Source organism: Staurois parvus, unplaced genomic scaffold, assembly GCF_062004578.1.
Source record: "Staurois parvus isolate SC_StPar_1 unplaced genomic scaffold, SC_StPar_1.0 ptg000154l, whole genome shotgun sequence".
NCBI lineage: Eukaryota > Metazoa > Chordata > Amphibia > Anura > Ranidae > Staurois > Staurois parvus.
In genome coordinates, this window is record NW_028317950.1 from 19,572,041 (window position 1) to 19,598,171 (window position 26,131).

Genomic DNA, 26,131 nt, shown 5'->3' on the forward strand with positions numbered 1-26,131 from the left:
AGGGATCCATCCACGCTCAGGGGTATAGAGCGATTATATACCCAAGGCTCGTTGGTCCTGTGGGGCCTGGGCAGGAAGGTGAGGGGGCACTCCACCTGTCTGAGGATTGGCACTTGTAGTGTCTGCAGATTGACACTCCATCTATGTGAGGAGGGGGGCACTCCACCTGTCTGAGGATTGGCACTTGTAGTGCACACCTGCATGACTTCATTTTTCCACATGGACACTATTCATGTTATTGTGCAATAGTCACTTTTACTGTGTGGTATCACTTATTTATCACCTATTAGCTATATGTGATAAGTTATCTGTATTACATCTAGGGTTGTAAGGATATAGAAGCGCCGCACTGTTTTTCTATTTCTATTCCCTGTTTATTGTGGGTGCTCTGATTGTGGCATCCGTAGTGCTGGCTGCTGTATTTTAGTAGCATATTTGGAGGCGCAGGAGATACCTCGTTTATTAGACAATCCCATTAAAGCACCCAATGTTCATATTATATTCCTTGATTAGGTAGGTCTTTAATCCTATAGATCATTCCTTTACATTTGATTAAGATTTGGACATGCCATTTACTGGACCCAAAATGTACATACTCTTCTTTTCCTATGTAACAGTTTATTCACTGAGATTAGTCCCTTAATGTATTTGAGATATGGACATGCCCTTTACGGTAACTAAAACACACACAACCTTTCTTTTTTCTTTGAATTATTAACTTTTTCATCCTAGAGATTAGAATTTTCAATACTCCATGTGTGACAAAATCAGCTTCAGAATAAAAATCTTATCTCTTAGAGTGTTTTCCATGGTAGTTTCTATTAATGCCTGTAACAGTCAAGGAAGTCTTTTGTGATCAGAGTTCTTGAGGAATCGTGACGCACCTCACATGAAACTGAGGAGACATTTCTTCTGTGGTTCACTGAAAGCTCCAGAATGCTAATCAATGCATAAGAATTGTCTTCTTCTGACAGGAAGGGTTCTGGCAACATTATTCCTGGAATAGACTGACCATCTAACTTCCATGTAACTTCAATGACTGGTGGATAAAAACCGCTTACAGAACATGCAAGATAGAGTGGATGGGAGCTTATTGGAGACACCCAGCTGGTCATAATGGATATAGAAGGTGCCTGGACATCTTCACCTGAAAAATATGTAAAATATAAATTAAATAATAAACCAAAGCAACCAAGAACTTATAATAAAGATATAATAATAGCATTCACTATATATATATATATATATATATATATATATATATATATACATATTGTGACAGTGTGGCGACCTGTCTTGGGATTCTCAACAAGGCAGGTTGAGGGCCTCCAGGGTACTTGTTTAATGCAGAGGAAACTGGCTTTTCACTTTCCTCATTTGGTTGTAAAGTCAGTTTTGGGACCTGGAGCCTGGAGATTTCAAAGTCATTTGGGAGGGATGAAATCTCCAATCCTTGGACCAGGTTTTGGGAATGGCCAGGAGACTGATTGGTCAGGTGTGTGTAGGTCTATTCTAGAGTCAGGACCAGGTTTCTCTGCTCCACCCTCCCGAGGAGTCCATGTGGGTTCAAGGGAGCAGCCACAAGTGTGCATGGTATAAGGTGACTTTTAGTGCTCTCCTCTATTTCATATCCTCCTGATGCTCAGGCGTTGTGCGAAATAGTGCTGAAGAAATGCACACTCACCAGAACGCACAGGAAAATGAGCGTTTGTCAATATAAATTCCCCTTAGAGTCATCAGCTGGTTAGGATAAGGTAGTATGATAGCCTCCCTCCAGAGCTCCTGGATATTCCTGTGCAATCCCTTGGTAGGTGGCCTATGGACTTCTCCTTAAAGCTTACATGCGTTCCTTACCCAGCAGAGAGATGAGTAACTGCAAATGGATACTCCCCAAGGGAGTCAAGACAAAGACGTATCCATAGTGTAGTAGGTAATTAAAAGAGGATTTATTAACAGATCAAGTATCCGTGATACACAGCAGTGTATATAAAAGTGTGGACTGACCGTCCAATGGTAAAGATGGCCGCCGGAGCTCCACGATGCTCCAGCGGCGTGACGTCACGGCGTTCCTGGAGCCAGGAACGCCGTGACGTCACGCCGCCGGAGCATCGTGGAGCTCCGGCGGCCATCTTTACCATTGGACGGTCAGTCCACACTTTTATATACACTGCTGTGTATCACGGATACTTGATGTGTTAATAAATCCTCTTTTAATTACCTACTACACTATGGATACGTCTTTGTCTTGACTCCCTTGGGGAGTATCCATTTGCAGTTACTCATCTCTCTGCTGGGTAAGGAACGCATGTAAGCTTTAAGGAGAAGTCCATAGGCCACCTACCAAGGGATTGCACAGGAATATCCAGGAGCTCTGGAGGGAGGCTATCATACTACCTTATCCTAACCAGCTGATGACTCTAAGGGGAATTTATATTGACAAACGCTCATTTTCCTGTGCGTTCTGGTGAGTGTGCATTTCTTCAGCACTATTTCGCACAACGCCTGAGCATCAGGAGGATATGAAATAGAGGAGAGCACTAAAAGTCACCTTATTCTATGAACTGTTGCATCTGTTCAGTCATCTATGTATTGATTTATTTATTCATTTGATTTATTTATTCGCCTTTACTTAAACATTTCGGTTCTGTAGCGCTGCATCTTATGATTTATATTGTTTTTAGGGTGTATGGTTACCTGATGTTCAGCGGCTATTTTACAGGTGCGCTCGTACACAAATTTCCCTTTCACAAGTGTGCATGGTGGCACAGAGAAGTAGACAGGGCCCAAGCATGTGATCTGGAGAAGCAGGAGTGCTGTGAAAGGGCGTTAACCCAGGTGCAGTGTGTTGCATGTGAATGGTCAAGAGGACCACATATATATATGTGTGTGACTATAAGTAAATAAAAAAATGACATGTATTATACAGTCTCTGAAGAGCATTAACACAGCAGTATTTTGGTTTTTGAGTCCCTCGTAACAGTTTTATCACCTGCTGATCCTGCATTACATCTATAATTTTTACTATTGCTGTTACAAGCCAAACTGTCCAACAAAATTAGTAGTTACAATAACAGAAGGTCCCAGTCTCAGCTTCCAAATGATCAGAGCACCTGGTCAATCGACGAGCAAGTGCACGTACACAATCGAAGAGCAAGTGCACGTAAAATACTGACAGACAATAGATTTCTGTATTTTAATTTTTTTTACTGATAAACACAGCGCATGTTTACATGTCTGTGTGTACAGGCACTGTCAGGGCCTAGATCTTTGTTATTTTTGCTATTCAGAGGCTGGGTAGAAGCCTGGGATAAATCAGCTTGGCAGTGAAGCAGGAGTTCACCTCAGGACAGGCTGGGAGGCTCTACAGGTCAGGCTTCTCGAGCCCTACCACCCTTCCAGAAATTCAGAGAACTTTCTGGAAGGGGGGCAGGGGAAGGAACTTTGCCAATCCCCAGGCAGGAGCCTGGGCATGGTGGTCAAGAACATAAATGTGGCAGCGACTGAGCAGCATGGGAGTCGAGGGGAAGATGAATTAAGAGAATGCTGTAATGTGGAGCCTGGGAGGGGGCCCCAGGGAGGGCAGGCTACCTACAGGCAGGATGCTGGCAAGAGGGATCTCCATTGGCCAAGGTCTCTTAGGGAAGATGCTGTGCAGCAGGGAAGGAGCCATCCCAGAGAAAGGCCTGAAAGCAGCTACCAACCTACCGCACTGACAATACAGGACAGTGTGAGTACTTCTACACCCACTGGGCCATATAAAGGAAGAGGGTGGCCAGGAGCAAGACTCAACTAGTTCTCCTCTGGGATTACTTAATTGCTAGATCTTGGAATCTCTTGCCCTGGGATACACTCAGGGCAGCCAGGTGAAGAGGAAGGAATCATCTGGGGTCTCAGGAGGTACATCAAGCGGACTTCAGTGCTTCTTAAAAGAGACAGTGCTATATTTTTTTGTTAATCCATATTTTTTGTACAGTTTACAGGTTGCTAAGAACTTTTGTCCTCAAGTTTACAGTTCCATATATCCCTAGACCCCATCTAAGTTGTTAACCCCTCAATAAAAAACAACTAAAACCAACTCAAGGACTGTTTTACTGACTTCAAGTGTGGAAGTGTGAGAAATGCGTGTTGCCTGGCCATGCAGAGCTTAGGAGGGACCCCATCAAATCCACCGGCTCCTGCAGGGGGTAATGCTACACTTGATTACACTTCCACTTGATCCCAACCTGCAACCACTTGATACTGATCTTGGCTTGTTTACGGACTACACTTCTGCTTGATCCCTACCTGCTTCATCTGCTACTGGACACCAGCTTGCTCTCCTCCTGGTGTGGCAATCCTAAGGACCATGACCTGGTGCTAACACGCAGAAGAACCCATCTCCACCATCAGGAGCTCTGGTGGATACTGGTTAGTTCTTAGACCCTGCACCTACGGTGATGCTGCGTCATCCACCAAGGTGACCTGCCCCGTCTACTTTTCCTGCTGGTCTCTTTATTGCTATAGCTACTGGTCTCCAAGCCTGACACCTAAAAGTGAGAGGCGCATTGAAAGCAATGGTCTGCAATTACATCAGTAAAAAAACATAGGTATGTCTAAACACTATGGGATTTTAGATATTAATGTGAAAGAGGCTTTAACTGCAGCTGACTGGATGAAAGCACAGGGTGACCACTATCCTGCGGAATTGGAAGCTGATGGACATACTTTTAAATTAGGTCCTCAGAGAGAGCAGAAGCTGGCAGAATCAGCATGGATTCATGAAACATTTACTCACACCAACATGATGAAGCTTTTCTCATTTACATTTACAAAGCAAAAATGGAGCTAGTTGCACAAGTTTAGCTTTTACATACACTTTAAATATCTGCCACTTATATAGTGTTGCTGCGTTGCTTATTCACTCCTATGTTAGCTTCCAGATTAGGCTACTAGAGGCTTATCAGTGGCACCCAGCAGTATCCTTTGTATTGATAACTGAGCATAAAGTTGGCTGTAAAACAGTTTACCACTCCACATTCTGTTTGATACCTAACGTACAAAAATTAAGTATGTGTAGTATTAACCACTTGAGCTCCAGAGGATTTACCCCCCTTAATGACAAGGCCTCTTTTTGCTACTCAGAGCTGCACTAATTCAACTGATAACTGCGCGGTCATGCAATGCTGCACCCAAACGAAATTTACGTACTTTTTTTCACACAAATAGAGCTTTCTTTCGGTGTAATTTGATCACTTTTGCGTTTTTTATTTTTCACGCTATAAACAAAAAAAGGCCAAAAATTTTGAAGAAAAACAATATTTTTTACTTTCAGCTATAAAAAATATATAGTAAACTCAAAGTTGGTTATAAATTTAGGCCAAAATGTGTTCTGCTACTTGTTTTTGGTAAAAAAAATCCCAATAAGTGCATATTGATTGCTTTTTGTGGAAGTTATAGCGTCTACAAACTATGGTATAGATACTGCAATTTACGCCATTTTTTCTGCTATACAGCGCTGCGCTAGTTTAATGGACAATTGCGCGGTCATGCAATATGGTACATAAATTAAATTTACATCCTTTTTTTCCCCCACAAATTGAGCTTTCTTTCAGTGGTATTTGATCGCCTGTGCGGTTTTTATTTTTTGCACTATAAAAAAAAGGCTGACAATTTTGAGGAAAAAAAAAATATTTTGGACTTTTTGCTATAAAACATGTCCAGTAAAAAAAAATGCAAAAATCAAATTTAGTCATAAATTTCTGCCAAAATGCATTCTGCGACATGTCTTTGCTAAACAAAAACCCAATACGTGTAAATTAATTGGTTTACGTGAAAGTTATAGCATTTACAAATGGCGGGAAAGATACTGGGATTTTTAGTTTTTTTTTAATACTAATAATGGCGGCGATCAGCGAGTTATGGCGGCGATCAGTGACTTATGGCAGCGACCAGCGACTTATGGCGGGACTGCGGCGGACATTCTGACATTGGGGGTTACTGACTTGGGGTCACTGACATTCCCAAAAACACTAATACAGTGATCAGTGCAAAAAAAAAAAAATGACACTGTACTAATGGCAATGGGGAGGAAGGGGTTAACTTTATTTTGCAGGGAAGGGTTATAGGAGTGAGGGGCGTGTTTTACTAGGGGGCGGGGGTGTGTGCTGGACGGGACAAGGCTGATCGAGAAAGAGAAACTGTTCTTTCTCGAACAGCTCATCCTCGAGCTGACAGGGAAGTGACAGACAGTACAGCTACTGCAGCTGTGCTGTCTGTCACTGTTTGCCGCCGATCGCCGGGACATAGCCGCTAAGGACCCGGCGACTGACATCTGCGGGACAGATAGGGCGGCGGCGTGCCTCGTGCGCGCCCCCTATTTGTTTACAAAACACACGTTTTAAAACGTGGTTTTGCCTGCGAGTGCCGCCCTGCCGCTATATATGTACAGTGGCTGGGCGGCATGTAGTTAAAAGCTAGAGATGGGAAGGTTGGTGGGGATGAATTCAGATCCAGATCAGATTAAACGGATTTGGAATTCATAAGCCAATTGACCTGGACTGCTTTTTTGTTACCATTTTTAATTTTTAAAAACCCAACATAAATATCGCAGAAAAACAATTATCCTAAATTATATGCATTCCTGACCCTTTAGCTCTGGGTACACCGGTCTGTAAGTTTAGTTTGCTGGGTTGTTATCTGTTTTTTTTTTCAGAGGCAGGGTAAAGAGATACCTGCTTGTTGAAATCATTTCAGCTACTATCTATGGATAATACATTACATCACTGTACTGTTAGAAACCCTAATACAAAAACCAGTATAGACAGGTCTGAACCCTTCAAACTGGAATGAAGGAATAAATCAGTAAAAACGGCAGCACAGTGGCTAAATGGTTAACACTTCTGCCTGGTAGTACTAAGGTCGTTGTTTCGAATCCCAACCACAGCACCACCTGCCTGACATTTGCATGTTCTCCCTGTGCCTGTGTGGCTTTCCTCTGGGTACTCCGGTTTCCTTTCACACTCCAAAGACATGCTGGTAGGTTCATTGGATCCTGTCTAAATTGGCCCTTGTATGTGTATGTAAGTTAGGGACCTTAGATTGTACACCCCTTGAGGGTTAGGGACTGATGTGAATGTACGATATATATGTAAAGCACTGTGTAAATTGACAGCGCCATATAATTACCTTAAATAAATAAACACTTATTTTATTTATTTGTTCAGCTGTTGACCAATCAGTTGCCATTTAGCCTGAACTGTCATTGCTGCAACTCATGCTATGATAAGCTTGGGTTACATATAGTTACATAGTTAGTCTGGCTGAAAAAAGACAAAAGTCCATCCAGTTCAACCATAAAAAAAGAAAAAAAAGTTATAATCCTATACTCACCATTGATCCAGAGGAAGGCAAAAAACCCAGCAAAGCATGATCCAATTTGCTCCTACAGGGGAAAAAATTCCTTCCTGATCCCCCGAGAGGCAATCGGGTTCACATAGGAGCAGTGGGGAAACCGCATGGGATTTGGACCCTACTCAAATCGTATGCTAATCTTTGTGGTGCAATTTGCGTCCATTAACTCAAATCACACCGCAAAGTATTGGTTAAGGTATCGGGAGTAGTTTCACAAATATGATTACTCATGAAAATACTTGGTATCGGTGTATCCCTAGTAGAAGTAGCAACTTTGCATGATCTCATATATTTTCCCAATGAGAACCAGTCACAACTGGTGTGTGCAAGAATATGAATATTCAGTATTAAATCATTGTGCATTTTTTTAATGAAGGATTTACATTTGACTTGTTTTTATAGCCCACTTTTAGGAAAAATATTTTTTAAAAATCAGCACAAGGGATGAAGTGTCCCTTTTGTTGGTGTCTGGTGTAATAGTGGAAATCCTATGTATTCTGTCCACCTCCCATACTCCGCAGCTGTAATTGTCCACTGCTGTGGGGGTTATTACCAGCCCTGGACCTGTGACTGGCACTCATCAAGAGTGACGACTATGCCTGTCCTTTCCACCCACTTCCTCCATTCATAGAAGATCTTTTCCCTGGGCACTGGATGACCTTGTCTCAGCACTGGATGAATGAAAGGTTTGCCTCCCCAATTCATATAGCACTTTTCATTCAGCATTGCAAGCAGCATTGAAAGTTGTAAAATGCAGGTGCTGGGGTAAGAATTTCAACAATTGGTTTACTTGGAAATAGTTTTATATTTTGAAGTAATTAATTTATTATTACAGTCTTGCATACTTACCAACTGTCCTGAATTTGCAGGGACAGACCCGCTTTTCAGACAGCTGGCCCACGTTGCCTTTGTCATGTCCTGGATCAGAGTGGCAGAGGCAGCTGCAGCATCCGTACCCCAGCGCCAAGGCAGCCCCTATCATCTGTAGTCAAGCAGTGAGCTTACATTCCATTCCAGAGACACCTTTAGACAGCAGCATTGTCACTCTGGGAAGAGGGGAGCATTAGCTGGAGTTTGACTTCAATTTGTTTAGTGTATCTAAATCTGCTAGTCCATCTAACACTTTATAAGTAGTTACAGCAACAGTTTTTCCTTTTGGGATAAAGATTTTACACAAATAAATAAAAGCTGCTCATTGGAAACACCCTTGTCAGTGGTAAATGGTTTGTCCCAACCCTCTAACTACTACATCTGCAGGACAGCTTGTTCTGTTGAAAAACAACAGTCTAGCTGGCAGGATCACCAGGTGAAAATAAAGGAAAGAAAGCCTAAAACAGAAAACATTTGAGAATTGGTAAGCTGCAATATAATAAATGTTTGCTTTTGGTTTTATTACCACTTTAAGTGGGGACAAAGGTTCTATATTATTATAATATAGGAATGAATTTCACATTTGTACATGCACATTGCAGTTTTAGTCTTGCTATGATGTATAACTGGGCCTATAGGAAAATAATAAATAAATAATAATGGGCAGCACAGTGGCTAAATGGTTAGCACTTCCACCTGGCAGTACTAGGGTCATTGGTTCGAATCCCAGCCACGGCACCTCCTGCCTGGAGTTTGCAGGTTCTCCCTGTGCTTGCATGGGTTTCCTCCAGTTTCCTCCCACACTCCAAAGACATGCTGGTAGGTTAATTGGATCCTGTCTAAATTGGCCCTTGTATATGAATGTGAGTTAGGGATCTTAGATTGTACACCCCTTGAGGGTTAGGGACTGATGTGAATGCACAATATATATGTAAAAGTGTTGCGTAAATTGACGGCGCTATACAAGTACCTGAAATAAATAATAATACATTTTTTTTTTACTCTTAATAGCTGCATTTTGGCATTGGATATACAAGTACACCAACAGACCTCTCTATTGTAAAATATTCTAAATGATATATACGGTAAACTGTTAGCTCTCAAATGTGTAAACTATTATTTTTCTCTATGCACCATGTAATTGTCTTACTGTACCTATTAGAACACTAACCAAGTAAAAGTGAGGTGGCTTTTTTGTGTTATTATAAATGTTTTCACAGAATATTTGCCCAAATTTCACCCAGGATTCATACATTATTGCATTCCATTGAGAAAATGTATAAATCTTTGGTGAAGGTTGTACGAATCTTCTGTGAAAACATTTATAAATAAACCCCTAAGGCTTCATTCACACTTGAGCGTTTTGTAGCTTAAAGCTTGAAACTCCAAAAAAGCTCAAACTTAAAAAATCAATTGTTCTCTATGGTGCCTGTTCACACCTGATCACGCCAACAGGCACCATAGAGAACAATTGATTTTTTACGTTTTTGTAGCTTCAAGCTTCAAAACTCTCAAGTGTGAATTCGGCCTAATGCAGGCCATACATGGGTCGAATTCCGAGCAGGAGCGGACTGACAACTCATGGGGCCCACGGGCAATAGGGGATCATGGGGCCCCTGTGTCCTTGCCCAAACTCAAAAAAGGCTATGAAAAAGGTACCAGGGGCATCTCATGGGGCCCCCTACTGCCCCGGGCCCTCGGGCAGTGCCCGAGTTTCCAAATGGTCAGTCTGCCCCTGATTCCGAGCAAATTTTCTTTAGAAAATTGGAAATTCCGTGCATTTTGTAATCCGATGGTGCCACCATTGATTTCAAAATTCGACCAAGCAAGCCTTTAAATTCACTTCATGTTGCTACAGAAAATAATTTTCTTTCCATGTCACAGCTCATACTCATTTCTTTCTCAATTACATTTCTTGCACAAATCTATCATTGATTAGAAATTCGTTTGTTTTTCAAAAAAGTTCCAACGTGCCCGATCACTCAAATTCAACGGTCATTTGAAAATCGGTCATTGCTGTGGCCCACTAATGGTGGTGAAAAATCTTAGAAAAGATTTTAGAAAGAAAATTCTTTTGAAATTTGACCCGTGTATGACACCACTGAATCGAGGGACAGGTAAGTTTCTGTATTTTAAAAGTCAGCAGTTACAGTTTTTTGTAGCTGATGACTTGCTTTTTCTTATTCAACTGGAACTCCACTTTAAGTGTAGAAACACTTTCAATGAAAATTTCTGAATTGTACCAATATTTGGTGCCATCTAGTGGTAAATATTGTGTAGTTTCATTAGGTTCATTTACAATGATAAACTAGCAGGACAATGATGATGAATATTGATGATGAATATAATCCAGTTTTGAAGCTTCTAAGGAAAGACAGAAGAAAGAGAAGGGTATATCCTATATAGCAGAATGTATACAATGGAACAGTGTGAAGTATAGAACACACAATGCAACATACCGACTGGGGCAGTGCTAGCTATAGAATGTACAGCACAGCATTCAAAGTAAAGGGGCATGGATCATGAATTGTACAACACAGAGTCACAAGTAATGCATTATTATTATTATTATTATTATTATACAGGATTTATATATCACCAACAGTATGGACAATGCTTTACAATATAAAGGGAGACAATACAGCAACAATACAGTTCAATACAAGAGGGTTAGGAGGCCCCTGTTCCTTGGAGCTTACAATCTAAGAGGGAGGGGCTAGTAGTACAAAAGGTAATAACTGTGGGGGATGGACTGGTAGAAGGAATAGAAGATTCCATTATTAGCTGAGGGCAGGATAGGCTTTCCTGAAGAGATAGGTTTTCAGAGATCACCTAAAAGTGGGCAGCGTAGGTGATAGCCTGATAGATTGGGGTAGAGCGTTCCAGAGGATGGGGGACGCTCTGGAGAAGTCCTGGAGATGAGCATGGGAGGAGGAGACAAGGGAGCTAGAGAGTAGGAGGTCGTGGGAGGAGCGGAGAGTACGGTTTGGGTGATATTTGGAGACAAGATTGGAGATGTAATTTAGGGCAGAGTTATACTGTAAATGACTTTCTATGTTAATGTTTTGAATTTTATCCATTGGGCAATTGGAAGCCAGTGGAGGGATTGGCAGAGAGGGGTGGCAGATACAGAACGGCTAGTAAGGTGGATGAGTCTGGCAGCAGCATTCATGATAGACTGAAGAGGGGATAGCCTGCGATGAGGTAGACCAATGAGGAGGGAGCAGGGGCGGACTGACAACTCATGGGGCCCCCGGGCAATAGGGGATCATGGGGCCCCTGTGTCCTCACCCACACTCAAACCACACCCAAAAAAGCCTATGAAAGGTACCAGGGGCATCTCATGGGGCCCCCTACTGACCCCGGGCCCTCGGGCAGTGCCCGAGTTCCCAAATGGTCAGTCCGCCCCTGGGAGGGAGTTACAATAATCAAGGCGAGAGATAACAAGAGAGTGAATAAGTTGCTTAGTAGTTTCCGAGGTTAGGAATGGGTGTATCTTGGAGATATTGCGGAGATGAAGTCTACAAGATTCGGACAGTGATTGGATTTGGGGCTGAAAGGACAGATGGGAGTCTAGGATTACACCTAGTATACTGGCATGAGGAGAGGGACTGATGGTTGTATTATTGATCTTGATGGAGAAGTCATGTAGGGTATTATAGTGATATGCAATACAGGGTAGGTCTGTACAGAATAAAGTGCAACATACAGGGTAATTTGGTGAGGAGCATGGAATATGAACCACTGCATATTAAAGTTGGGTGGCATGGATTATGGAATGTATAGCGCAACAGAGTGGGATCATGTGTAATTGGCAATGTACAACACAGCATACACAGTGGGGTGGGGTGGAAGAAATAATGAACAATCCTGCAAAAATAAAGGGGCGGTGTGAAATAAAGAATTTACAGTTCAACATATAGAGTAGGGTTTTGAGGGATATAGAATGTACAGCCTAGAATACAGAGAGGGGCAGCATCAAGTGAAGAATATACAGTATAGCCGTCAGAGTGAGGTGGCCTTAAAGTGTTACTAAACCCACAACAATAAAATCAGTCTGTATATGCAGTAAAGCATGTTTGTTATACTCACTGTGGAACCTAAAGGGTTAATCCTTTGCATTTTAAAAAAAAATGCTGTTTGATTCTGCCTTCTCTGATCCTTCCCTTCTTCCAATGTCCCCCTCTTATCTCCTGATAAGACATATTGTGTGGAGTCACTCTGCACATGCTCAGTTTAGTGTACTGCTAGAAAGTTTTTTTTTTTTCCTTGGCAGAGTGCATGTGATTAGCACAGGGTTAATCAGCACTGTCCAGACAGAGCTCAGGTATTGCATCCTCCTAGAGCAGAAAAAAAACTCCTACTACAAGCTTTAACCAGTGCTCGGCTGAACACTGATAGAAGTCACAAGACTGCTCTAACTGCTGATGAGAAAAGGTATTTAACAGTTTATATTTACTAAAATAATTGCATTTCCATGTTCTGTGTACTGTGGGCGACCAGATATAGTGAATGCAGGGTCTGGAGTTTAGTAACACTTTAAGTAGATAAAGTTCATAGAGAGGGATAATGTCAAGTAGCAAGTGTACAGTATAGCACTCAAAGTAAAACACGCAGCACACAGCACAGGGAAGTGCAGAGCATGGCAAGCATGCATACAGGAAATCTTCTCAAGCTGAGTGCTTTCTGAGTCAGTGGGATTTACTAAAGCTGCTTCAGTCAGAATCTCCTGCACGTCTGCATGGAAACCAATCAGCTTCCAGGTTTTATTACTAAAGCTTAAATGAACAAGCTGAGGTTAGAAGCTGATTGGCTACCATGCACAGGTGCACAAGATTCTGCGTGAACCAGCTTTAGTAAATCTCCCCCACTGTGCCAGGAACTGACACCCGCTGCTGGCACTGTTGTTCTCTGAACAGTGTAGTCCCGGTGTTCACCAGCTGGTGTCTCCCAGTAGCTATCAGACCACAGCAATTAGTCCCCACTTGATGCTAGCTGCTAGGATGGTATTTAGCCCCTCCTCCAGCATTCCATAGTACCGTACTTGAGGTTTCTTCCAGTGTGCACATGTGATCTCTTAGGCTGGGTTCACACCTGAGTATAGCTGGATCTAGCATTCCCAGTTGCGTTGTTTTTTTTTTGTGCGTTTTAGAGCATTTCTGCTCCCCATTCATAGAGCAGCCCATTCATTACGTGTTCTTGCATGGCAAGACCACTTACTGTTATCTCACATATATATTCTTATTATTATAGCTAAATTTACCACCCTAACTCCTCCCACAGTTTTTACACTACATAGACAGTAATATACCGAAACGTGCGGATTGTTCCCGATTGGTGTGCTATTACTTTGTGGAACGTTTCTCCGAATGGTTCACGAAATATCGATGTTTTTGTGGTGAAATTGGTCCCATAGGAATGAATGGTGGAGTGTTCAAGACTAGAGCGGGAGCTGACAAAAGCTAGAGTGTGAGCTGAAAAATCAGGACATGATTTCTAAACTGCCCTCACTCCCTCATTTTCAAGCCCACCTACACAAATCTTATATCAAAACGTTCAGCTATCCCTGCTGCCACGGCTAAGCCATAGTTCTGATAGTTTTCACAATATGACCATTTGTTTGTAACTCACTCCGCCCATTGACATTAATTGAAACTCCATTCTAGCCACCTCAAATTTGAAGGGCAATTTCTAAACTGAGACTGTGCCTTCATGTTTAATATTTCAGAGACATACTATGCATCAAAATGTATCTCTGGGTCTTGTGATTCTCACAATATAAAGCTCTTCGGTGTAGGATTTACAATTTTTAAACTACAACCGTTTGAAGATGGCAACCGCCAGTGAAGTGAGCAAGTTGGAGCAGTTTGTTTTTAACCGCTCTTCTCTGACCTTGCCACTCCACCCAGTTACTCCGCCCACTCCAGTTGTATACTACTGGTGGAGGCAAGAACACTTCACACAATTTCCCCAGAAATTGTAGCTTTTCTAGTTTGAATTTGTTGTCCTACACATGACAAATGACCCAAAGATGCTCCAAAACCTTTTTGGAGTGGAGCATTATCACATTTTTTTCACTGTGTGTTTTGACTCATTTATGATAAAACACGTGGCAAATGTGCACCTGCTGCTGCTTGGGGTGTCATTAACAAATGAAAGGCCCGTGATGTGCACTTGCAGCGCATTTTCGGTGTACTTTGTCATATGTTCGAGAGTAGCCAGGTGAGAGCCTTATGGCGATCATGATCCTGCCTGCTTATACTTGTTCCCATGTACCTTCTCCCAGTTCCTTCTCTTTCCTGACCTTGCTATTCCTTTCTCCCCAGTCTGATCCTGCTCTGCCCTATTTATCCTGCTGTATGTACATAGCTAAGTTAATTAGTTTAGGTAGGTGTGCTCATGTTTGCTTTCGTAGTGCTCCTCTAGTTAGCTAGGAGGAGCTAGCTAGGTTTTCTAGAGAGGAAGGCTGACTACTCTGCCTGGGCATGAGTCAGCCAGGTCATCTTAGATCAGGGCTGAGGACTCTGCAGGTCAGTTCCCTGATACTTCCCCTGCTCTAGAGACTTGAGAAGTTTCTAGAAGGAAGTGGGTGGGGGTGAGAAGGGGCTGATCTTCATACTTAAGGGATCCTGATAAACCCCCAGGCAGGAGGTTTGGCACGGGGTCGGGACAGCCCTTAAGTATGACTGAGCCTGCTCAGCAGAAGGAGACTATGGGTAGAAGATGGAGTGAGAGGCTGGATGTCGGAGCCTGGGAGGGGGCCCAGTGGGAAGGGACCTACCTCCAGGCAGGAGCTGGAAAGTAGGATCACTTGACTTCACCAATCTCCAGAGAGACCGGTGTACAGTCAGGGAAGGAGCCAGCCCAGCAGGAGACCTGAAGGTGAGGAAGAGTGTGTAATCCTACACCTCTTGGGCCAGATAAGAGGAGAGAGCATTCTGATGGAAAACCTGAATAGCCCCCTTCCGGGACTGTGCATTTAAAGTGCATCTGGGACCCCTTGCTGAAGGATTCCCTCAGTGCCGCTGGATGAGAAGAGGATTCATCAAAGGTCTGGGTTGGTACATCAGGAGAGGCTGGAGAGCTCTCCAAGAAGAGATCTGTTATAGAGACTTGTACATAGTTATTCAGGAGTTGCCCTCAGTTACAGTTCCCTTGGGCATCCCATGCACTCCTCAACATTATCTAAGTTCAATACCCCTAATAAAAACCCTAGCAACAAGCTCAAGGCCTGTTTACTGTGTCCTGTGTGCAAGGTCTGAAGAAAATGCGTGTTGCCTGGCTGTGCAGGACTATAGGAGGGCTCAAAAAACTCAGCTCTCCTAAGAGGGAAGTGCACTTTAGCTGGTTCACTTTCACTGGTTAGGTTCACTTTTAAATAGGCTCACTGGGTTTTTGCATTTTTTGGTGTATGCGGATGGTTGTATTGATTGCTGTGTTTATATTACTTGCCACTTGTGCTGTTTCCCTAACAAATCACATTGATTGTCACTTAGTTTTCAGTCAGGTGTTTTCTGAGCAGATATCTGGTCACATCTGCTCTTCATTACAATATGTCCCATGTTAGCCACAGATGGGCCACATCGAATATTGCATTTATTATGCAAATGCATTAAATGTTTACCTGAGTAAAAAGAAATTTAAACTCTTTTGTAATAATTTTTAGTCCATAACATAATAAAGAAAATGTAAGAAAAATTTACTGTACTGTCCATTTTAACCACTTGCCATTCTGAGGATTTACCCCCCCCTTCCTGGCCAGGCCATTTTTTGTGATACAGAGCTGTGCTACTTTAACTGACAATTGCGTGGTCATGCAACGCTGCACCCAAATGAAATTTACGTCCTTTTTTTCCCACAAATAGAGCTTTCCTTCAGTGGTATTTGATCGCCAGTGCATTTTTTATTTTTTTGTGTTATAAACAAACAAATACTGAGAATTTTGAGAAAAAAACAATATTTTTGACTTTTTGCTATTAAACATGTCCAGTAAAGAATTTTAAAAATCAAATTGTGTCATAAATTTAGGCCAAAATATATTCTGCTACATGTCTCTGCTAAATAAAATCACAATACGTGTAAATGAATTTGTTTACGTGAAAGCTATAGCGTTTACAAATGGCGGTATATATACTGGAATTATTTTGTAACTATAAATGGCACAATCAGCGACTTATAGCAGGACTGTGGGACTGCGGTGGGCATTCTGACACTGGGGGGAACTGACTTGGTGTCACTGACATCCCCAGTGACACCAATACAGTGATCAGTGCTAATAAAAAACATTGACACTGTACTAATGGCACTGGGCAGGAAGGGGTTAAATATGGGGTGATCAAAGGGTTAACTGTGTGCTGTTTCACGGTATGCTGTGTTTATGCTTTCCACTGTAAGCACACTGCTTTTTATGGCTCTGCTATACAGAGCCATATAAAGCAGTGTGCTTGAGCTGATGGGGAGAGATCTGTGTTGTTTATACACAGGTCTCTCCCCCGTCAGAGATACTCGGCAATCACCAGGTGCCGGTGAGAAATCACTGGCCGGGACCTGGTGATTGACAGAAGAGGCCATGAATGGCCTAATAAAAAAAATTATATATATATACTGTATATGTGTGTGATTTTGCACACTCGTGCTATAGGGCAGCGCAGAAACAGTTAAACAATAAAAATTCCTTTTGGGGGGGGGGGGTCATTTTCGGCAGAATAAACAATCAGTAGGGCCTTTTGATAGGGAGCTAAACACAAAGCATTATGGGAGTTCCTATCACTGGACTCTTCCAACGACATAATATATCTGAAGGACATTCAACACATTGAAGCAAGTCATTGCTGAAATAATTTTTGGTGGAGCAGCCTTGTAAGAAAATTTTAACAATTTCTTTTGACTTACCACCATAAACGCTGAGGTGCGTCCCATCTCCCCAGACGTGATAATAGGAACTCTTAGTCAGCAAGCACCAGTACAGAGCACTGTCATTTGTGGAGACGTTAGCGATGTGCAGAAAGTGAATGTTGCTGTTGTTTCTGATTGGCTGGTAGCGATTAAAGGTGGTGTCACCCCAGTGGATGGTGGTGTCATTGGCATGGTGGAGGATATAAGTGGGTGGAGTCCCAGGCAGCTGTTTAAACCACTGAATGCTTAAATGCCAAATCTCTTCGCCTTCCACAAAGCAGCCCAGAGTGGCTGAATTTCCTTCAGCAACTGAAATATGTTTATGTTGGTTAACTGTCAACTGAGAGGAGCCTTTAATGCAAAAAAATTTAGATTTATTATATATAGAATGTTAATTAAGAACAACACCAAACAATAAAATACCCAATTTTACAGAAAAAACTATTTCTGGCTATTTTTCTGCATAATAATTGATGGTTTCCTTGAGCTGTAAAGAGTCTTCTGACTTCTATCAACATCCCCTGCTGCCCCTATAGTTCTCTTCCTGGATTCAGCCACATATACCCAGAAGTGGCCAGAAGAGGAAAGAGAATAAGGGAAAAGTTAAAACTGGTTATTGGAGGTCATTGTTCTGTTTCAAATGCCTCTGCCAAATACATTGACATACCACCTTAGACCCAGTCTCTAAGGATCGTCTGGTCACCTGCTGACTTGGCATCATCCACAGGCAGCTTAACTCTTCAATAAGCCACAGAAGTTGAATCCAACACAATTTTACTTCAGCTAATTACAGTACAGAGGATGTCTTTTTAGTCTTTTGAAGTGTAAGAAGACAATGACTTTCCTAAGCCCCGTGTCTGCAAATTGCAAACACTGATTGAAGGAGTATAGAAGAACTGAACTAACTAGCAGTAAACATGATTGCTACATCAAAGCAATAATAACCTGATGCAGTTTCAATACAACACAGAAAAATTATGTAAAAGTGGGGCAGAACAGTCAGACATGTTAAAAAATTCTTTAGAATATGTATAAAAGCAAGGAATTCTGACACTCATTTTCATGCTTGTTCTGAGTGTGACCAGGGGCGGACTGACCATTCCAGCACACGGGCACTGCCCGAGGGCCTGGGGTCAGTAGGGAGCCCCATGAAATGCCCCTGGTACCTTTTTATAGGCTTTTTTGAGTGTGGGCATGAGTGTGGGGCCCCATGAGTTGTCAGTCCACCCCTGAGTGTGACTGTCAAATTCTGCCTGCAGAAAACTATAGGAGGGGGTGGATACAAGACCAGTCACCGTACACAAAGAGAGAGCAGCAGTGGCCAGTCTTTATTACAGGAAGTGCCTGCACAGAAGTAAAGTTTAGCACTGAATTACTGCACAGATCTGGAAGAAATACAAAAGGTTTCAAGATTCAAGACAACATTTGCTGATCGCGGAGTTCACATTTCGGCCTTATTTTGCTTTTTTGTTCAATAAAGGATTTTTTCAAAAGACTGGTCTCTTTATTTTTTACTCAAAGTAACCCTTTAGTGAATGGGTAGGGGTACAAGTATGCCTTACTTATTCACGAGGGGGGGGGCAGCATCAGGATGCCCCCTTATTTAAAGGGTACTCTAATGCTAATGAAATGTACCAGGAGTATCTCATGGGGCCCCCTCCTGACCCCGGGCTCTCGGGCAGTGCCCGAGTTCCCAAATGGTCAGTCCGCCCCTGGTCTTGACACGTTTGGTGTCTATTTACTCCATGCAACATCATCTTTCATATTTTACCAAAATAAGTATTATGTTGTGTTTCTGTGCTCTAAAATTCATTTTAGTGTATTTTTACTGAACATTGTGCAAATATTGTATGGCATAAAAAAATCCCAGCAGCCACCATTTTATTCTCCAGGGCCTCTACTTATAGAATTTATATAATGCTTAAAGGTTCTAAGTATTTTTTCTAGTAAACAAAATGATGATTTTAACATGTGTGTGATAATATATAAAATGCCCCCAATAGCACGTGTTTAACCGCTAGCCTACTTGGCACTTATACCCCCTTCCTGCCCAGGTCAGTTTTCAGCTTTCAGCGCTGTTGCACTTTGAATGACAATTGTGCGGTCATGCAGCACTGTACTCCTATGACATTTTCATAATTTTTTGGAGACAGAGCTTTCTTTTGGTAGTATTTAATCACCTCTGGGTTTTTTATTTTTTGTTAAACAAACCAAAAACAACTGAAAATTTTGAAAAAAAAAACGTTTTCCTTAGTTTTTATTATAAAATTTAGTAAATAAGTGATTTTTCTCCACTGATGTGCGCTAATGAGGCTGCACTGATGGGCACTGATAGGTGGCACTGATGGGCACTGATGAGGAGGCACTGATGAGCACTGATAGGCGGCACTGATGGGCACTGATGAGGAGGCACTGGTAGGTGGCACTGATGGGCCCTGACAGCCATCACTGATGGGCACTGAAAGGCAACACTCATATATGGCACTGATAGGTGGCACTGACTGGCACTGTTAGGTGGCACTGATAGGCGGCACTGACTGGGACTGATAGGCGACACTGGCAGCACTGATAGGTGGCACTGACTGGCACTGATAGGTGGCACTGAAATGCAGCTCAGATGGGCACTGATATGTGGCATTGATGTACACTGGTAGGCACTAATATGTGGCATTGTTGGGCACTGGCAGGTGGCATTGATGGGCACTAACAGCTGGCATTGATGGACACTGATAGGTGGCACTGCTGGGGCTATACTGATCATCAGTGCCCTGATGATCAGTGTACATGTCCCCTCTGAGGGATGCCGATTACTGGCTCTCCTCTCCTCTCAAGCTGTCAGCGTGACAGCTCGTGAGGAGAGAAATGCCGATAACCGACATTTCCTTATTTACATGTGATCAGCTGTGATTGGACACAGCTGATCACATGACCGAACCAACATCTTCGGCTCTTTCCGTTGATTGCAAGGGACACAGCACACCACCGATCGCCATGCTGCATGCCCCCGGAGCTCCGCATGCGTGGTTAGAGTGGGAGGACGTCATACGATGATGTCCCAAAACGAGAGAACCACCTTGCGCCTGTCATTTCCTTATATGGCGGGCGGGAGGCGGTTAATCAACATTTTTCAAAGTTGCACAATTATTTTTATGCACCTGTGGCCCTCAACTGCATAGGCAATTTTCTTAAAAAGCTGAACCAATGCAGGCCATACATGGGTCGAATTCCAAACAAATTTTTCTTTAGAAAATCTGAAATTTTGTGCATTTTGTACCCTGATGGTGCCACCATTGATTTCAAAATTCAACCAACCAAGCCTTCAATTTCACCTCATCTTGCTACAGAAAAGAAAGTTCACGACCAAGAATTTTCTTTTCTTTCCAGGTCACTATTTTATGCTAATTTCTTTTTCGTTTATATTTCCCGCACGATTCTCCTATCATTGATTCGAAATTTGTTCGTTTTTTAAAAAATTTCCAACATGCCCGATCACACACATTCGATGGTCACACAAAAATTGTTCGTTTATGTGACCCACTAACAGTGTTAAATTTGAACGAAAATTTTTAGAAAAGGTTTTTGAAAGAAAATTATTTCGGAATTCGACTTGTGTATGGTCGGCGTAACCCATTAACAAATGCAGAGGGGGAGCAGGAATTTGGTTGTTAGAGTCATGATATGGGTTTGGGGACAATTCACTGAAGAACTAGTAGGGGATCAAAGCTGGCCTCCACTCAAAACAAAAATTAAATGTTTGGGGTAGTGTGACGCTTTAAAAAAAAGATATTTCAGGCTTCATAAAATGGATGTGTACCATATGTTCAGTACATTTTAGTCTACTTACTAGAAAATGATATGATCAGCAGGAAGCAAGTGACAGATGGGATCGCCATGGCTGGAGGATGTCTTGGAAATGACAGCTGTGCTTGTCAGCTCTGAATTATTCTGGTTTCCTGTAAATAACTGTCAGTTAATACAATTACAATCAGGACTTTACCATAGCTGAAGGATTACACTAGGTTCTATGTATCAATGTTTTCACCCATGATTCACACAACCCTTATCACCCAAGATTCACCCATTTAAGATATCTTTCAGTTAAAAAATGGGTGACACTGTAGATTTTTTGGGTGAAAACACTTATAACTAGACCCCTATGTGTACAACATGAATGCTTTGCAGAAGACAGTGATATTTACATCTTCATTTTAAAGTGTTAGCAAACCCTAACAATCAACTGTTCTTATTTTCTCTCTTTGGTCTGTTAAATATATAATTTGACGTGCTTTGTTATATCTTCAGTGCCAAAAAATACCCATTGATCCTGCTCAACTCATGGGGCCCCCAGGCAATAAGAGATCATAGGTCCCCTGTGTCCTTGCCCAAACTCAAAAGAGCCTATGAAAAAGGTACCAGGGGCATCTCATGGGGCCCCCTACTGAACACAACAAACACTTTACTCCTGCGCTAGGAAAGGACTCAGTAGACCCAATAGGAATGTTCTGGAATTTTCTGGAATATGCACTGCTTGCTGCCCTCAACAGACCGGGGTGGTCCAAATACACTGGATACAAATGGAGAAACAGAAAAAGGGCGCACCGACCTAGTGCATTATCGTTTAAAATAATTTATTGAAGAAACAAAATAGGTATCATACTCACAATGGACATAATATCACAGGCATGTCAAACTGAACAAGATGTATGATCCAAACAACATCTGAGTCCATATGATGGAACCCTGGATGACCAACCAATGGTCATCCAGGGTTCCACCGTATGGACTCGTATGTTGTTTGGATCATATTTTGACCCCCTACTGAACCCGGGCCCTCGGGCAGTGCCCGAGTTTCCAAATGGTCAGTCCGCCCCTGGTCCTGCCAGAATCTCAAACAGCCTTACCAGGAAGTTTCCTAGGACTATAGAACACCTCCCACCATGGTATTAAAGAATATGTAAACCCAACACTTCATACTCCTGATATGTGACTGCTGTACTATGTACTTGTATGAAAAAGTATCCTGTTCTCTTTGCATTGTTTCATGGTGCTCCTGCCAGCCCCTCTTCTTTCCTATTAAATACTGACCACGCTAGGCAGGAGAGCACAGCATGGTCCATTCTCTATCTGTGCTGGGAACTCGGTGTGCTCTCCACCAATGGTCAGATTTGTCCTGCCCCCCCTTCCTGGCACAGCCATTCACTAAGAAGATCCGTGTACTGCTGTTTCTCCTCTACCAGCTATTGTGCAGCTGAAAACAGAGGGAATGTAACCCACTAAAAAGAGGAAAAAATATTTTTTATTTTTTTCATACGTACAGTATACACAAATGTTTTGGCTTTCATGTCTATTTTAAACTGAATGGGTTGTTTTACAAGGTGAGGGTTTACATACACTTTGAGAAGGGGAGGTGCTTTGTAGCCCCAAACGTATTCCTGTCTCAGGAAGACAATGCTTCTCCTCCATAGATACAAATGTTTTGCCTTTCATGTCTATTTTAAACTGAATGGGCTGTTTTACAAGGTGAGGGTTTACATACACTTTAAGAAGGGGGAGCTGCTTGTAGCCCCAAACTTATTCCTGTCTCAGGAAGACAATGCTTCTCCTCCATAGATACAGGAGAGTGGGCATTGTCAACCTAGGACATAATGTGTGTTACAGGAAGGATCAAGTGGAAAAAATAAAGGGAAAAAAACAAAACTAAAGAGGTCACCACATCTGAGGACTGGTAGGTTGCAATTTATTACATATTTGTTCCACTTCAAAAAAATATGGAGGAAGTAAATGGAAATATGGAGGCTGCCATTGGCTGCCTCCTTCTAAATATTCTGATTGCTTGAATATCTCTGGCTTCAATACTTGCTAGGTCACAGGCTAGGAACAGTCATGGTGGCTATCAGGGGTGGACTGACAACTCATGGGGCCCCCGGGCAATAGGGGATCATGGGGCCTCTGTGTCCTTGCCCACACTCAAAAAAGCCTATGAAAAAAAAGGTACCAGGGGCATCTCATGGGGCCCCCTACTGACCCGGGGCCCTCAGGCAGTGCCCGAGTTTCCAAATGGTCAGTCCGCCCCTGGTGGCTACTCATCTATGGGCACTCTTAATTTGGCCAAGCATGTGGCAACTTTCCAGCAATTTTAACCACTATCAACTGAACTGGAAACAAAAACCCAGATGGGAAAACATGGAAATTAGTGCTTTTGTTCGACTGAAAGGAGATGAAATTGATATTGCCATGACTGAACCCAGAAAAAAAATCAGATCACATCCAGCGAAACTGCAGGATTTTTTTTGTTCGGATTAATTTTAATAACCATATAGAAGCTGTCAATTTGCCCAGTTTGATCGATCCAATACCAGAGGTTGATCTTATGGGTGGTAGACTGTTGGTTTTATGCGCTCAATCTAAGGCTAGGTTCACATTACTTCATATCCAGAATGCATGCAAAATGTCATGCATTCCCGACCCACAGGTAAACATTAGCTGCGGGAGTGCCATTAATTCTTAATGGCACCCCCATGCATTGCCAAATTTGGCATGCATTTACATGCACCATTCCAAATGCTGCTGCTGCATTATTGCTCAGCATGGTGCAATTTTTAAAAAAGTGTCAGGGACTTCTTTCCCAGCATTTCTTTTGGGTAGGGCCGCCCATTCATTTCAATGAATGAATAGGCTGCCTACATGCAAAACGCAGGTCGCAATAGTGTGAATCTAACCCCAATCATATGTTCATGGTCAAAGTAGTTAAAATTGCCTAAAAGTCTAATGATAAACTTTGGTTGAACGGACATGACAACACACGGAATGATATTCGACCAGTTCCTGCTTAACTGGCCGAATTTTAATTTTTAATCTTCTAGTTTATAGCCAGCTTAACTCTGAGCTCTTCTTTCAGCCCCAAACTCAATGACTGTTGAAATATTGCTGCCTTCACCTTTGGTAACATTTCCAAAGTATGTCTCTTCTTAACCATCAACAACTCCCTTCTTGGCTTACCCGGGGGTGGACTGACAACTCATGGGGCCCCCAGGCAATAGGGAATCATGGGGCCCCTGTGTCCTTGCCCAAACTCAAAAAAGCCTATGAAAAAGGTACCAGGGGCATCTCATGGGGCACCCCTACTGACCCCGGGCCCTCGGGTAGTGCCCGAGTTTCCAAATGGTCAGTCCGCCCCTGGGCTTACCTTTACAAATTCTATCCCCTCTTTAGTCCATCATATACAGTATGCTGCTGCCAGACTCAGCCACCTTACCAACCACTCATTGCAAGCCACTCTTCTCTGCAAATCCCTCCATTGGCCCTGCTTGCTCTACATATAGAATTCAAGAAATGAACAACAACATATAGAGCCATCAACAAGTCTGCCCCAAGCTGCATCACTAACCGTATCTCAATATATCACCCAAATCATCCTCTTCACTCCTCCCAAGACCTCCTGCCCTCTAGCTCCTTTGTCTTCCCATTCCATGCTTGCATCCCAGACTTCCCAGGAACCTCTCATATCCTCTGGAACTCCCTACCCCAATCTGTCTATCTCCTACTCTGTCTGCCTTTAGGTGATCCTTGAAAATTCATCTCTTCAGAAAGAGAAAAAGTGCAGCTTTCTGCATTCATAAAGAGCAAAAAAAGAATGCTGATTACACATAAAAGGCAGCATGATTTTTTTTAAAAATGGATCCAATTTTTTTTCTTAAGGTTCTGCCAAACTAAACTTAGCCCTGTAGCAGATACGCTTTTTTCAAAACTTTTCACAAAATACCTGTTGTTTTTTTTTTAAATGGAAAAGGTTATTTCATTATTTGGCAGCTATTTAATTCCAGCAAGGTAGGGGTTAAGCTTGCGCCACAAATAGCAGGGTGCATGGTGGCGACTCACCTGATAGTTGCGTCACTCGTCACCTTGCCCAGTAATAGAAACAGTCAAGGCTGTCCTTGGCAGACAAATGCCAGATTCTCATGCTGCTCTGACGGTAGGACAGGAGGGGGGCGGGACGCACCCAGCTGCACTGAGATGACAGTTACTTGTTTTTGTTCCTTGTTTTTGTGATGGGAGATTTAGTCCAAAAAATAACAAACAAGACCAAAAACATGATGGTTGAGAACATCTAAAAACAAGTTTTTATGCTCATTTTATTAGGATTACAGAGCGAGTTCAGACAGTGATTAAAATCAAATCCTAATGTAGACCTGAAAACAAAAATGACATTTTATTTACAGCTGGATGTCCACTCCTGGCTTCTTCAATAAATCAATAAATATACAAAACAGGACACACAGCCTGCAAATAGGGATGTCCCATACACTTCAAAAATGACATGGCCAAAAATATTGGCACCCCTGCATTTCTGTCAGATAATGTACCACTATGCCTAGAAAATTGTTGCAACTACAAATGTTTCGGCGTTCTCGTGTTTATTTCTTTTGTTTGTATTCCTATGACACAAAAAAGCGGAGATACAAAAAGCCAAACCTGACACATTCCCCGCAAAGCCCCAAAAATGGAATGGACAAAATGATTGATATCTTCTCATAATTGTAAGAAATAATTACATTCCAAGTTTGTGATGCTCCTGTAATTATGTAATTAAACTCACCTGTATCAATTAACATGTGCTGACAATATAGAAATCACACCGGCATCCAGTGAAATGGTGAAAAATGTACTCAACCTTTCTGTTGTGTGTCTCTGTGTGCCACATGGAGCATGGAGAAGAGAGAGAGCAGCAAAGAACTGTCTGAGGATTTGAGAACAAAAATTGCAGAAAAGCAATGAGGCCTTTAACTACTTGCCAACCGCGCTATAGCCAAATGGCGGCTACAGCACGGTTGTCCAGTTCTGGGAGGGAGTCATAGGACGTCCTCCCACGTGCCCCTGGAGGCGTACACCCAGCAATCTCCGTGATCGCTGTGTCCTACGGGCACAGCTGATCACATGATGTGGTAAAAGGCCAATCACAGCAGCCTTTTACCACGTG

At 42.5% G+C, this 26,131-nt stretch overlaps 1 protein-coding gene across 2 annotated transcripts; it reads right to left on the minus strand.

The window, feature by feature from the left end:
* Nucleotides 1-598: 598 nt before the first annotated feature.
* On the minus strand, nt 599-25,118 carry LOC149463592 (immunoglobulin lambda-1 light chain-like). 2 transcript variants are annotated; one of them, XM_089675364.1, is made up of 4 exons: nt 25,033-25,118; nt 20,999-21,107; nt 17,152-17,505; nt 599-1,147 (listed from the first exon to the last, which is right to left on the minus strand). In XM_089675364.1, exons 2-4 carry the CDS (start codon nt 21,045-21,047, stop codon nt 822-824), a joined length of 729 nt encoding a protein of 242 aa, XP_089531490.1. In that variant the 5' UTR covers nt 21,048-21,107; nt 25,033-25,118; the 3' UTR covers nt 599-821. The 2 variants fall into 2 exon arrangements, with proteins under 2 accessions (XP_089531490.1, XP_089531491.1); XM_089675365.1 differs by having other exon boundaries at nt 20,999-21,117; nt 25,033-25,113.
* Nucleotides 25,119-26,131: the final 1,013 nt, after the last annotated feature.

Bases quoted from the DNA above. Each gene is read 5' to 3' on its own strand.
- LOC149463592 (XM_089675364.1), bottom strand. From the start codon at position 21,047: ATGGCGATCCCATCTGTCACTTGCTTCCTGCTGATCATATCATTTTCT. The intron at 17,506-20,998 runs GTAAGTAGACTA...TTTGCATTAAAG, and splicing joins GCTGATCATATCATTTTCTA to GCTCCTCTCAGTTGACAGTT. The intron at 1,148-17,151 runs GTAAGTCAAAAG...CATATTTTTCAG, and splicing joins GCACCTCAGCGTTTATGGTG to GTGAAGATGTCCAGGCACCT.